This window comes from Haliotis rufescens, unplaced genomic scaffold (genome assembly GCF_023055435.1).
Source record: "Haliotis rufescens isolate VD_foot unplaced genomic scaffold, xgHalRufe1.0.p SCAF_12, whole genome shotgun sequence".
NCBI lineage: Eukaryota > Metazoa > Mollusca > Gastropoda > Lepetellida > Haliotidae > Haliotis > Haliotis rufescens.
In genome coordinates, this window is record NW_025963802.1 from 25,089,669 (window position 1) to 25,104,290 (window position 14,622).

Sequence of the window (14,622 nt, forward strand, 5' to 3'; positions counted from 1 at the left end):
AAGCATTTCCTTTTCTATCTGAGCGTAATGTTGCTCTGTGCTTGTCATTGATCTGGATGCATATGCCACTGGTTGTCCATCTTGCATAAGACAAGCTCCGAGGCCACTTTGTGAAGCATCACATTGGAGATGTGTGACAGCTTCTTTATCAAAATATTTCAGAACAGGAGGTTCTGACAGAATGTGCTTAATCTTCTCCAAGCACTGTCCATGTACAGTGTTGTCCCATCGAAAGTTCACTTCACCTTTCAGCAGATCCCTCAGTGGAGCGGTGATTTTAGAGAGATTGGGTACAAACTTTTGCACATAGTTGACCATCCCCAAGATGCGTTGCACACCTTGTTTGTCAGTAGGTGAAGGCATTTTCTTTATAGCCTCAACCTTGGTCTCATCAATTTGGAGTCCATCAGCAGTGAGTACATGACCCAGGTTGATGTCCTTCGCTCGACAACAATTAAAAAGGGCGATCAATTTCTTGTCGTGATCGACCTCAGCATCCTGATCAGTTTCTCCCACGCCGTAAACTAAGATATCATCATGAATCGCACGAACACCATCCAGTCCAGATATGGCATCATTCAGTCGTCGTTGGAACTCTTCAGGAGCTGGTGAGAGGCCAAATGGCATACGGAGCCAACGGTACTTTCCCCAGGGAGTTTCAAACGTTGTCAGGTAACTGCTCTGTTCATCCAACTGAACATGCCAGAACCCATTTTTGGCATCCACCAAAGAGAAACATTTGGCCTTGGCCAACTTAGGCAACACATCATCTATAGTCATTATCGGATAATGGTTTCTCTTAAGTGCCTTGTTTAACGGTTTCGGGTCGATACAGATCCTGATTTTGTTTGTCCTCGGTTTCTGCACCACCACCAAGGCTGACACCCAGTCTGTTGGTATGTCAACAGGTGTAATAATCTTCTGCTCCGTCAGTCTTTCCAGTTCAGATTTCAGCTGAGATTGTACAGCAACAGGAATCTTGCGACATGGTAACTGTACTGGGGTTACAGTATTGTCAACCTCCAAGTGTAGAAAGCCTTCCAGAGTTCCCTCACCATCAAACAAATCCTGATAATTTTGTTTGATATCAGTCATTTCCAGTTTCCCAGGCTCAAGTGAAGAGTCAGCAGTTAGATTCACCTCGGGTGATTCCATCAACAGAATATTGTCAAAGTTCACAGTGATCAGTTGCATCTGTTGAACAGCTCGTGCCCCTAATATTGGTTTGCATCCCTTCTCAGACACAATTAGAAACTCAACACTGTACCTGCGACCATTCTTGGGGTTTTGTAGTGACACACGTATCTTCCCAAGAGGTTTTGTCTCAGCACCGTTGTACATTCGCAGTGTGGAAATCAGATTAGCGTCCAATTTACTGAAGTTGTCATCCCTGAACACTTGAGAATACACAGAAGAAGGCAGAATGTTAACAGTTGACCCACAGTCAAGTTGAAATTCAACTTCCTCTCTATTCACAACCAATGTTGCAAATATCCTTTTGGGGTAATTCTGATTGACCAAGTTCATTTCATCAACTTGTACAGAATTGACACAGTCAGAAGTTACAGACATTACAAACTCTTCAGACTCACTATCTTCCGTATCACTATCCACCATGTGAACCCTGTCTTTGCTCTTTCCAGGACACAAAGCAGCAAAGTGATTTCTCTTTTTGCATTTTGCACAAGTCTTACCCCATGCCGGACATTCTTTCTTTTGAAACTCATGCCTCTTTCCACAGAACTTACATTTGAGCAGTTCAGATGTTTTGATCTGTTGCTTAGCATTAGGTTTCTGTGACTTGTTGGGTTTCCTTTGACTTACAAACTGAACATCTTTGCAAGATTTCTTAATACTGCAACATAAGAATCAATGGACTCGGATTGTTCCTGGTCCCTTCTGTTGAAATTGTATCTTTCCCAAGTTTCATTTGTTTCCCCTATACAATAATGTTCAAGTTTTTCCAGTATTTTGTCCACCTTCTGTCTATCTGCTTCATTTTCAAATTCTAATCCATCTACAACGTCTAAGACATCTGGACCAATACATGTCAATAGGGTAGCCGATCGACATTCCTCACTATCAGTCCTAGTGCGAGAAGCAAGCTCATAATTTTCCCACATTCGTTTGAATTTCTTGAAATTTCTAGACAGATCACCTTTCAGATCTAATCTAGTAGGCAGTGGAATGTTAACTGGTATGTGAACAACTTGGAGTGCAGCCTGATTACCTTCTGCCATGATCAGTCAACAACAGTAATCAAGCAATATGGCGTAATGGCTTTCCGTAGATTCAATTACACACAGAATAGTATTCAGTCAGTTCAGATAGAAAAAACACCGTTGTTCTCATAGATCATATCAGAAACAGTTCAGATTACTGGTTGAAATCCCTTACAGTCAGAGTATATATCAAATTTCACAACGAAATATGACACAGTTCAGTAGATTTACCACGCCGTATCGGTATCACGAAAATAGGTGACATGCATCAGAAACGCACGCGGTCAGTCAGACAGGGAACAGAAACAGTCAGAATAGGGAATTTCAACACAGTTCAACGTTATGATAGCAATCTAAGTTTTACTTCTGACACCATGTTAAGTGTTTGATGCTACCAGACTTCATAACTACCAAGTTATAACAGATAGAAGTGGTTGGTCATTGGATTTACTTCTCAGCTTCCAGAACGCCATCAGACGACGCTAACAGTGACGTCATGCCTGTATGCGTACAGTAAGGGAGGTAACTCTCAAGCCATCAATACGTAACAGATATTAAGATTCAATTTTACAAAGAATCAACAAAAAAAACAACACTTACAATACCGTCTATACAGTAACAGAGAGAAAGGACAAGAGTTATGATTTTTTACCCAAACAAATCATCGCTAATTGGCTGAATATATGCTGATGCGACATTAAAATTTAGCTCACTCATGTTTACCATTAAACAGTGGAAGTCAGTGATATCAAGACACTGTAAAATATCTCTATGTCTCTAGTTCACTTTAGTAAAGGAAAACAAGAAAATTATATAAAATATAAAATTATAAATGAGTGTTTTATGCCTTATTATAGCTAAGAACACACTAATTCTTTCATACAGATATATAGTAACAAAATTAAATGCTCTTCAGGGCCTGACAATTACATTTTCAAGACCTTTTACAACAAAGATAAATAATAAAACAATAATTTCTCAAACTTCACCTCTAAAGAAGTTATAAGCTGCCACCCTTGTATGGCTGGCAGACTATGGCCATATCGGTAATTTCCATTTACTTCAAGATCTACTGAGTACTGAAGGGAATGATCGGAATTACAAATATTTTTTGAAAGGTGGCAGGAAACCATGGTCCACTTCTGTCCACTTGAAGAGCTTGTGGGCCCGGTACGTGACTGACAAAGACGAGACCCTTGATGTTGAGACATGTTGCAAACAAATCCAGTTATCCAGGAGAATATATCTGAAAAGGCTGTCTGACATGATGTTGAACTGGTTCCTGATCTGGTGTCTGATGTAGGTTGCAACCATGGTGTTGTCCATGGCTACAAGGATTGAAAATAAGAACAGGGGGTGCTTCCAAGCCTTGAAAGGCAAAGTCGGTTGCCTTCACCTCTCAACAGATGATAAGAAGTTCCATCTTGTAAGTATTCCATTGCCCTTGGGTTGTCAGGCTGTGAGCTACACATCAGTTAAAAGCATAAAGAAGAGATGATGTTTGGGTGCTGGGAAGACAAGTGGAATGCCCTTCATCACATGGTCCTGCTGAATCCATCAGTTCAATTCCTACAACAAGTTTGATGTGATCTATACAATTCTTGACCAAATTGCCTTGTTTTGATTTGCCAATCTTCACATAAATTCCAATTCATATGCATGAAAAAAACAAATCAGCAAGAAGGGGAGCACAATTGGGAGTCCACAGAGAAGCCCACTCATTGCCTTAATGTCTTACCCCTAATTATAGCTAAAATGGATAGAATTATCATTAAACCGCCTGCATGTTATAAAAAATGAGCGGGCCACTGTAACTTGATAATGCCCTCATTTTGCTTGACGACGGGCCATTATCTCGCCCATTGTTAGGTGACGTCATAGGATAGGGATAGGTGAAGTCACGTTCAATAGTGACGTCATCTGGTTTGTTCTATGACGTTTCCATATTTCCACATTCCTTATTAAGATCAAGGAAGGACTCTCCTTATAAATTACCAACTTACTAGATTGACATACCATTCTGTACCAATCCTGCAGAATACGATCCTCTTTTAATTTCGGAAGAAACAAAATTCTAATGACAAAATAGAACGTCATCAAAAACTTCCTGGCCAATCAAAACATAACAGAAACCATAACAAAATAGTAATGTTTTAACCTGTGTAGCCCAAGTTTAGCAATTAACCTGATCCAAAGACTTCATTAACAAATATATATAGCACTGCTTCGGAAACCTATATCTGGCCATTGTTTACACTTAATACATCTGTTATGATTATCAATAAATAACTCATGTCTACCACATTCACCAGTACAGTGAAAATAAAAGGGAGCTCAGTAACTGTGCTTCATAATATTAAGTTGTGTAAATGTCACATATTTGGTCATTCGACTTGTTAATGTTTCATCATAACTCTTCATTGTAAAAACCCATACCTGGCAACAGGAGAGACAACAAATCAATTAATTTCATTATCGGGTGTCATTGATTGATAAGGGCAAGGCAACAGTGGCATGTAGGAGAGACCAGATGATTGAAAACAGCCTTGTTCTAAATGTCAATCAAAGATTGGTTCAACTAAGTTAACACTACCGGCTGGTTCTGATCCTGTTCTAGGAATCTTTCCAACTCATCCTCGATATGTTCTATGGGGGAGAGGTCTGGAGAAACAGCCTGCCATGGCAGTACAGCAATGTTATCGTGCTTCAAGACTTTTGTTACAACATGTTCAATGAGTGGGAGGGCACTATCCTGCTGCAACATAATGATATGTCCCAGCATTTCCACAAATGGGAGGAACTTGATCTGGAACACCGTCATCTTGGGATCCCATCAACAATGATGATTTGTGTTCTCCCTTGAGTTGTGATGCTAGGCTTGCCCTACAGTGATGTGGAAGCAAAATTCATGTTTTAGATTTCTGCATGGGTTCCTATTAGCCTCCACCCGGCTCCCGCTCAGACTGCATGGGGTATGTGGTTATGGGGTCATCTTGACCACCATGTGATAACAGCATGGGCACCCACACTGTAAGTGTAATTCGATCTTCAGCATAACCATGTGACCAACGCAGGGACTCATTTCAGCACCGTCTGGCTCCCTTTACAGTTAGTAGTGATGACCAGTGCGTGTTCGAAGTTGATCAACATGATTGTAAGGGCCCTATGGCCCACTGGTTTTCATGACAGTCTTCCAGTCACGGTTAATAGGACGACCCATATGGGGAATTTGTGGATCCCAGTTATTATCTAGAATCACAACAACCCCTTGGTTCCTGTCAGGAAACCCCCTTCCCTCTATACATTTAGATCAGATTCTGATCAGAACTATGGGTAGGATTATTTCCAGGCTGACAGGTACCATCTTAGGGACTACAGGTCTAACTTTCCTTTCTAGATGTGTTAGATGCCATTTACCATATTATTCCTGACTTTCAACCCTCTATGGACCAGACGACTCAGCAAACAAATACGAAAAACAATAGAAATTGGCACTAGTCCTATAGTCCTTGCCAAACTGCCCAATTGTTAAGGTACCATCAGGACCAGGAGATATAGGCCATTTTAAGATTTTTTATGTTATCATTATATCATAGTGGACTGAAATTGTTAGCTTCTACTGATGTTGTGTGCATGCAAGAGGAGTTCCTTTTGATGCAAGTTTGGACTTCCTTCCCAATCTCTGTGGATGTAACGGCAACAACTACTATCACAAGTCCGTTGTAGGGCCGACTTGTCTCAGGCCCAAAAGATGATGATAACACAATCCATTATTGCCCCAAAACTTTTCAACGACCAGTTTAGGACAATCATAGACCAAGCGCTTTCAGGTCTAACATCAACTTAGTAGTGAAGGCCCATAGTTCATCGTACTTGGCTAAGCGACTACATAAGCACTCCTGGGATGTTTCCTTCTGTGAACATCCAAGAAAGATATATTAATCCTGTCGGGCAAGGAACTCTCTCAAGCTTTTTGGAGACCTGACCGCTCCCAACAACAGCCTGACTCCTTTTGTTTGTCTGAATCCAAGCAATGGTGATTAAGCCACAGCCAGATATGTGTGAGGTAGGAAAATACATTTATATGAGAAACCATACAAGGTATTGAGCCAAAATGTTGTGGAGAGAACACTTGGTCCAAGGTGAAGGTCAGCTACAATCAATAACGCGTATGTCCCCCGTTGGAATCAATAGCGGCCTGACATCTCTTGTCCATGGAAGAGACGCTAATGCAAATCACATCCTGGGGAATGGTAGCCTACTCGGCCTGCAATGCAAAAGCCAACTGCTGCAACATCTGGGGTTGTGGTTGACGTCAGCGTAGCCGTCAATCCAATTCATCCCACAGGTGCTCTATCGGGTTCAAATCCAGGGATCTGGAGGACCAGAGGAGAACATTGTTGTGTAGACAGGCTCTTGTGATATGTGCTGTATGCGGTTGAGCTTTGTCCTGCTGGAATACACAGTTGCTGTTGGCTGCAATCGGGAGGAAATTTAGTTGATTTATCGTTGAGGCGTAAGATTGGCCTGGATATGGACCAACCTGTCCTGCCATGATGTGAGATAGCTGCTCACATCATAACGCTACCCCCACCAAACCTGCCCACTTCTTGTACGCAGTTTCCGGCGTAACGTTCTACCCAATGTCTGTAGACCCGTGCTCTTCCATCCCGTCGTAGGAGGAGAAATCTTGATTTGTCGCTGAACCAGACATCTCTGTGTTGACGACACCAATGCAGTTGGTGTTGATGATGTTGTCGACTCAATATGACACGTTGAACAGGACGTTTTGCTCGTATACCTGCTGCTTTTAAATGGTTTCGTACAGTCTGGTCAGAGATTCTGTGCAGTCCGGGTATTTGGGATACGGTTGAGGTGGCTGTGGCCCTCCTTTCACGTAGGTGACACAGTCGGATGTAACGATCTTGGGCGTGGGTGGTTACTCTTGGTCGTCCTGACTTGGCCAATCACGTGTTGACCCATTCTGTTGAAACCGATCCCATAGCCTTGTGATGGTGCTGGGCGCTACATTGAAAACCCTAGCTACAGCTGATCCGGATTCCCCTGCCTGCAAGCGGCCTATGACATTGTTTCTTTGCATTTCTGTTAATCTTGGCATGTTGTTGAACTGTAACTGTTCGATTGACGCAGATACCAGGCAATCAAAAACCGTGCACTTTAATACATTCAAGTCCTGTTAATTCGACATTGTTGGTTGCATATGATTATGTCTGATTAACGAGTATGTTGGATAAACAAAATTAGGTACTTTCAACGTTGCTGATCAAAAATTGGACCAAACAGACATAAATTATGGCCAAAAATACCTGTATTGCGTTTCTGTTTTTGAAGAGTATACCTACTCCCGGTCCAGTGGGTTACGACTCTTCACCGACAACTGAAGACTTAATACATCTGACTACTAGATCCTACACGTTGTCAACCACAGATAAAAGCTTCATTTCGAATCCCAGGCCTCAACTTGTATCCAGACCCAGGGGCAACAGATTCCCTCTGAAAGGAGCTAAGTTGGTGGCTGCCACACTCGCTATCAAAACCCTATTAGTCAAACAGGCCAATCTGAAACTCCAAGATATGGACACACATTCTCGAAATGAGGATAATAGACCCAATGGTCCTGAACAATTCCTTCTTGATCCTCCACCAAAATGTCAGATGTAATCTGGCCAAAAACCACAGTCAACACTATGTCAAGCCTATTGGCTCTTCAGGATCGACGTCAAAGATGCCTTCCTCCACATGCTGTTTCTTCCTTCATTCCAGAGATATCTCCAGTTTGCAGTCAATGGCCACTGCTACAAATTCCGGGTACTTCCGTTGACGACACCAATGCAGTTGGTGCTGATGATGTTGTCGACTCAATATGACAAGTTGAACAGGACGTCTTGCTCGTATACCTGCTGCTCTTAAATTGTTTCGTACGGTCGGAGATCCTGTGCAGTCCGGGTATTTGGGATACGGTTGAGGTGGCTGTGGCCCTCCTTTCACGTAGGTGACACAGTTGGATGTAACGATCTTGGGCTTAGGTGGTTACTCTTGGTCGTCCTGACTTGGCCGATCACGTGTTGACCCATGCTGTTGAAACCGATCCCATAGCCTTGTGATGGTGCTGGGCGCTACATTGAAAACCCTAGCTACAGCTGATCCGGATTCCCCTGCCTGCAAGCGGCCTATGACATTGTTTATTTGCAATTCTGTTAATCTTGGTATGTTGTTGAACTGTCACTGTTCGATTGACGCAGATGCCAGGCAATCAAAAACCGTGCACTTTAATACAGTCAAGTCCCGTTAATTGTTGGTTGCATATAATTATGTCGGATTAACGAGTATGTTGGATAAACAAAATTAGGTACTTTCAACGTTCCTGATCGAAATTTGGACAACAACACAATAGAAAACGATACGAACACATAGGAAAAGGAAAAATAAAATATTCACAAAACTACTGTTACGGACTGTATGACTGATTCAAAACTACTTTCTAAAGCATAGTCTTGAATGGAAGTCGCTAATTTGAAACTAGTGCCGCAATGCTTGAGAAAGCTGCTTTCTTGGTGGCTAATGTCGACTTCCTGTTAGTAATTTCATTGGTTGGTCAAAGTTCGCGAAAGGTCATTCTGAGATGACCTGTAATGGGATGTCCTCAGCAGTAGTCCTCAGCCATTGAAATATGCAGCTACTCACCGACTCGTCTTGCATCAAAACACGGGGCTGTGTACTCGCGGGCAGATGACCACGGAGTACGCTGATCACTGTTTTGGATTAACGAGACTGATTAATGAGTGATTTCAGCAATTCGTTGCAAATTAGGTGTGTGGGAGTCGAAGTGCGAGACTGTCAGATTAACAGGTCTAAACAGCACTGATTAAATCAGTTCCCATCATTTGTGTCAGATAAGGCTGATTGTAGGATTAATGAGTGTTGGATTAACGAGACTTGACTGTACTGTTCTTAGTGCTGCTGCACGTGCAGTGCATGCAGCTCCATGGCCTTTTTTCCCCCAAATGGTACATGTTTCCAGATTCACTATTTCCATGTCCTTGTTGAGATCATTTTGATCCGAGAAATTTGAAACAGACACTATAACATATTAAACCTTTTCATTTTGCACCTCTTGACTTTTTATTTTGATTTTATGGCCAAAAATATCCGTATTGCGTTTCTGTTTTTGAAGAGTATACCTACTCCCGGTCCAGTGGGGGGGGACGTCTGTCCCTCTTCACCGACAACTGGAGACTTAATACATCTGACTACTAGATCCTACACGTTGTCAACCACAGATAAAAGCTTCATTTCGAATCCCAGGTCTCAACTTGTATCCAGACCCAGGGGCAACAGATTCCCTCTGAAAGGAGCTAAGTTGGTGGCTGCCACACTCGCTATCAAAACCCTATTAGTCAAGCAGGCCATACGGGAAAAAGATATGGATACACATTCTCGAAATGAGGATAATAGACCCAATGGTCCTGAACAATTCCTTCTTGATCCTCCACCAAAATATCAGATGTAATCGGGCCGAAATAACTAGTCAACACTATGTCAAGCCTATTGGCTCTTCAGGATTGAAGTCCAAGCTGCGTTCCTCCACATGCTGTTTCTTCCTTCATTCCAGAGATATCTCCAGTTTACAGTCAATGGCCACTGCTACAAGTTCCGGGTACTTCCGTTCAGGATCTTGATTGCCACTTGGTTCTTTAACCAGGATAACATGCACTTCCACAGATACTAGTACAATTTTGTAGTGGCCAATCAGGACAAATCTCAGCATATTCAAAACGCCCAAAAAATTTCTGACACATCAGGGTTTCTCTGACTCTTACTCAGGACATCATTTACATAGGCGCCCGCTTCCTTCCGACCATGGGATATCTCTGCCCTCTGGATGATCGATACCTCCATGCTACTAATGATAAAAAAGCCAGTATCTCATCCCGGTCCTTCGATCAGATGGTGGATGTCCCTTCTCAGCAAGTTGATCTCATCACAGGATATGACTTACAAGGGCTGGCTGTAGATACGCCCTCTACAATCCTGGATCAATGCCATATACAAGATCTTTCTATCAACACCCAAAGTGTCCTTACCAACCAACTGACGTCAGAGCCTTCACTGGTGAACTATTAATGTCGTAATATAGGGCACTCCCCTCACTTACCACCAGCCCATCATCTGCCTCTTCACATCAATTGCTGTAAGATAAAAGTAATTTTTATGCACTTCTGTCCTGGAAGGATCTAGTCCACAACTCATCAGTTCGAGCCAACACACCACACTATCAGAAACAGGGAGGAACCAAGTACCATTCCCTGATGACAGAAACTTCTTGGCTATTTGCCTTGGCAGACTCTTGCAATACTCTTCCAGGCATTTTCCAGGCAATTTGAACACCCTAGTTGTGAGTCTCTCCCAGAAAGGCAGGGTCATGTCCAAGGAATGGATCTCTTCCAATGGATCACAGCGATGTGGGACACACCACATTTGGATTTGTTTACGACTTGCCTCAATCATCAGCTTTCCACTTACGCCAGCCTAATCCTGGACCAAAGGCATTCATACTAGATGCCCTGTCAATGTATTGGACCGGCATCTTCACCTATGCCTTTCCCATCATGGCACTCCTGGAAAAAGTGATCCGTAACAGAAATAACAGAATGTATCATCATTCTCATCGCACCAATCTGGCCCAGTTGACCATGGTTTCCCAGACTCTTGTCACTTCTGATGGAAGATCCTCTCCCACTGCAACTGCGCAGAGACCTTCTTCTTCACTATCCCAATGGTTCCCGATTTTCTCTCTGACAGGATAATAAATTCCGTCCTGGCATTATTGAGGGATAGATCTGCTCCTTACACTGTTCTTCAACAAGACAGATTGATCATCAGCAACCACCCTATTTTGAACGGGCTCATGAGATCTTTTCTTCTGGAAGGCATTCGCACTCCCAGGATACTTCCGAAATAGAATATATATGTACTTCTATTGGCTCTTCTAACCGACTGAAGGCATAGAAAGCTGCTGTTCTGTAGCCATAGTAACTGCGGGTCGGGTTTCCAAAATTATACACCTTGGACTACTAAAGTCTTACCCAATAAGGACTGGAAATCAATCTCCGCCAGACTTTGTATCCCCAAAACAGTTCACTGCTATGGGACGTTTAGGCCATTGTGATTACACTATTCCTGCACTTGGACCTACGGTAGATCTTCCAGACCACTTATTATGTCCTATCCATGCACTTAAATACTACCTGGTCGCTGCAAACCCCTATCGACGTTGGCGGAAAAGACTCTTTATATCCAACTCCGACCGGGACATTACAAAATATAAATTATCAATGCAACAGAAAAACCAGCTAAGATTTTCTGGGGAAACAGATTCCACTTGGGTGAGCAAGTGTGAAAATTATATGAATGGACCACTGAAATCAGTGATGACACCAGGTGTTTGCGAAAAGGGTAAGCATGTCCTGACCTACTAGTACTAAGCACCCGCCATTTATACAATTGGCATAAAAAAGTAAGAATTTATTGCCTGACACAACACAGCAGCACTCCTGCCAAGCAACGTCAGCCTGTAAACAAGCTTCTATAGCTTCAAGCTCCTCCCATTCTGGGCTCATATTTAGTACATGAGATCAGAACTCTGGCCACCAGTCTTTTGTCATGTACTTCTGTTGAACAGGTCATTTGCCAAAGTGGCAAAGAAGCATTTACCTGCCTGGAAGTTCCAATAAGGCATCATACAATAAATACACTTAGCAAAAATGAGAGATGTTTGCTTGAAGTTGAAGTACTGGTCGATGCGAGTTAAAAATATTATAACTTACTGGGATATTGCTTACAGAACTCTGGAGGCTGTTACTGGATCCAACCAGGTTATTCTGGAAATATTAAAAACCCATATTAAGTAAACAATGACCATGGACAGGCAACAGACATAATTGATAATTGCAGAAACATTTCTAGCTACTGTATTAGCCACATTAGCACCTTGGATGTTTAGAAAATCAACAACAACAGTGCCACAGCTCTGAAGCTTACTTAGACATGTAGTTCTGAATGTCAACACAGACAGCCACCAATGCATGTTTCCATCAGCACTAATGCTCAAATTATTTCTGAAAAAATAATTTGAACTTTTTGACATTGATGACACTAAACTTCAATAAAGATTCTTTATCTGATACAATGAGTATCAGTTAGATTTCCATATTGGTTCATTTTTGAAGAACCTTCATTGCCTTCTGAAATTATGTTGTTGTCTTTATTGACCTACATTTTTTCTGTTTATTTCATTAGGCGACACATTTTTTATTTCTTGGTTTACGGGCTTCAAACTCATTTCAAAAGTGAGGTAGGCCAATTTATCAAAGAAAGAAAAAAATGTGTCTCATAATTTTTTTTAATGGACATTTTTCCCAAAAAGTTAGGTAGGTATATAAAAAAAACATTCTGGAGTAACAAACGTAAAACAACTGAATTTTTCAAGAGCATTTTATTATATCCTTGGCACAATGCATTTTAAAATCATTGGGTATCAGTAATTCTATCTGCGTATTCAAATTTCTGTTACCCACTAGTTTTTACACATGTGGGTATTTAAGTTAAATATTTAAAAACACTATTCATCTAGTCCCTCCAAACTGGTGTCGTGTGGGTTCGAGATCTTTATAGGACTAAAAAATACCACGATACTTCCACAAGAAAGTGTGATGGCAAATGATCATGATGTAACTGTCATCGTGGTTACTTCACAATATTTTGATGATACGCACAAGTTTTATTTTTGTAGCATATCTGTAATGTTCGTTGCGTATTTGATACGCTTGGATTATATTTTACTGCGCATTTCTGCATTTCTGATGCGTATTTCACGCAGATACGCAGCTTTTTTGGAGCTCTGATTACCTAATAAACTGCATTCCTGTGCATACTAATGAAAATTAATGAATCGAAAAAATAATATATGCATATAAGTTCCCATTTATCATCAGTTTAGCCACTTGAATTACGAAAAACATGAAATAAAAAATGCGCTGCCGCAGGCTATATTTAATAAACAAATATTCAAAACTCTCAACATCACTCGGCATATTAATGACATTGCATGTAGAGATGATAGATCCCTCGGAGGAGCTTATGCTCACTCGATGATGTCACAGAGCATTGTTTGGCCGTAACTTTTTAAATTTCTTTTTGAGGTAAATAACCAACTGAAAGTATTGATATTGGTCAACCTGAGCATTTATGCATGTCATACGTACCGGTAATTTAAATGTTACGCAAAGCCTTCTTGGTAAAAAGATATTTCGAGTTTTGTTTGGGGGTGTCCTTATGCTATTCACCTGTCGAATAGATTCAACATCAGATGCACAGCTAGTGTCGAATGAGTTCGACATTAGCATTGAGAGCTTTAACAAACAGCAACTGAGTCAAACATTTCCAATGTCCTTAAAAATATATTCAGAAGTCACCACAAATCATCTGGGGTCTGCAAACAAACCTTAAACACATTGGAACCAAATCTGAACCAAATCCATGCAGAGATTTCTATTTGTTGGTTTATTTGTTTATTGCTTAATGCACTGTAAATAATTGAGTCTGGACCAGACAATCCATTGAATGACATCATGAGCACTGATCTATGCAATTGGGATACAATCTCAAGTCAGCAAGCCTTGATCACATAATTCCATTAAGGGCCCCCCAAGACAATCATGGGCAGCTAGACCAAGAGCAAAGAGTAGATCCTCAAACAAAAAACAGCCGTACATGTAAAGATGGTCTTACCTTTGCATTATTGGTGTCATGGAAAGAGCCATTTGCAATACTGTCAAGAGTATCTGCAGCACTTGACAAGTTTGTCTGAAAACACAGAATTGATATGCTTATCACTTCACACACATTGCAACAAATCTTTGCTTAAATGATATCACTTTCAGTTTAATTCAGGTTTCAAAAACACATGCCAAATTCACTGCAATATGATTATAAACCAGAAAGTTCTACATGCCTCAGGCATCCTTAATAAGAAAGTTAAAAGCACTTTCATTAAAATGATATCACTTCTGGCAAAATTAGTAAGACAGTTATATGCATTTCCAGTTTCAAAAACATCACTTCAGGTTGGGGAAAACACAAATCCAATGCAAAACAACCATAAAAATGAAAGTCCAAAGCCTCAAGATACCATCCAAAGAAAGATAAAGGCACTTCTGATTTAATGACTTCACTTCTGGTTTGGGGTAAACACATGTCTATTACATAATTGAAGAATTATATATAGTATTTCTGGACTTATAACAGAAAATTACATGTCTTCCAACTCAAAAGCTAGTATCTAAATAAGAATGTTATATGCACTTCAAGATTAATAAAC

At 41.1% G+C, this 14,622-nt stretch overlaps 1 protein-coding gene and 1 long non-coding RNA gene across 10 annotated transcripts in view; one reads left to right on the forward strand and one right to left on the reverse strand.

The window, feature by feature from the left end:
* LOC124113358 (prominin-1-like) overlaps nucleotides 1–14,622 on the reverse strand; it is a 589,013-nt gene that overhangs the window by 185,752 nt on the left and 388,639 nt on the right. For all 8 annotated transcript variants that reach the window (XM_046473653.2, XM_046473656.2, XM_048393445.1 and 5 more), the window contains 2 exons: nucleotides 14,034–14,108; nucleotides 12,071–12,124 (listed from right to left, as the gene is read on the reverse strand). In XM_046473653.2, coding sequence (XP_046329609.2) covers nucleotides 12,071–12,124; nucleotides 14,034–14,108 — 129 coding nt within the window. The remainder of the gene's footprint in view (nucleotides 1–12,070; nucleotides 12,125–14,033; nucleotides 14,109–14,622) is intronic.
* The window catches only part of LOC124113359, a 45,561-nt gene that overhangs the window by 28,983 nt on the left and 1,956 nt on the right, over nucleotides 1–14,622 (forward strand). The window lies entirely within an intron of this gene.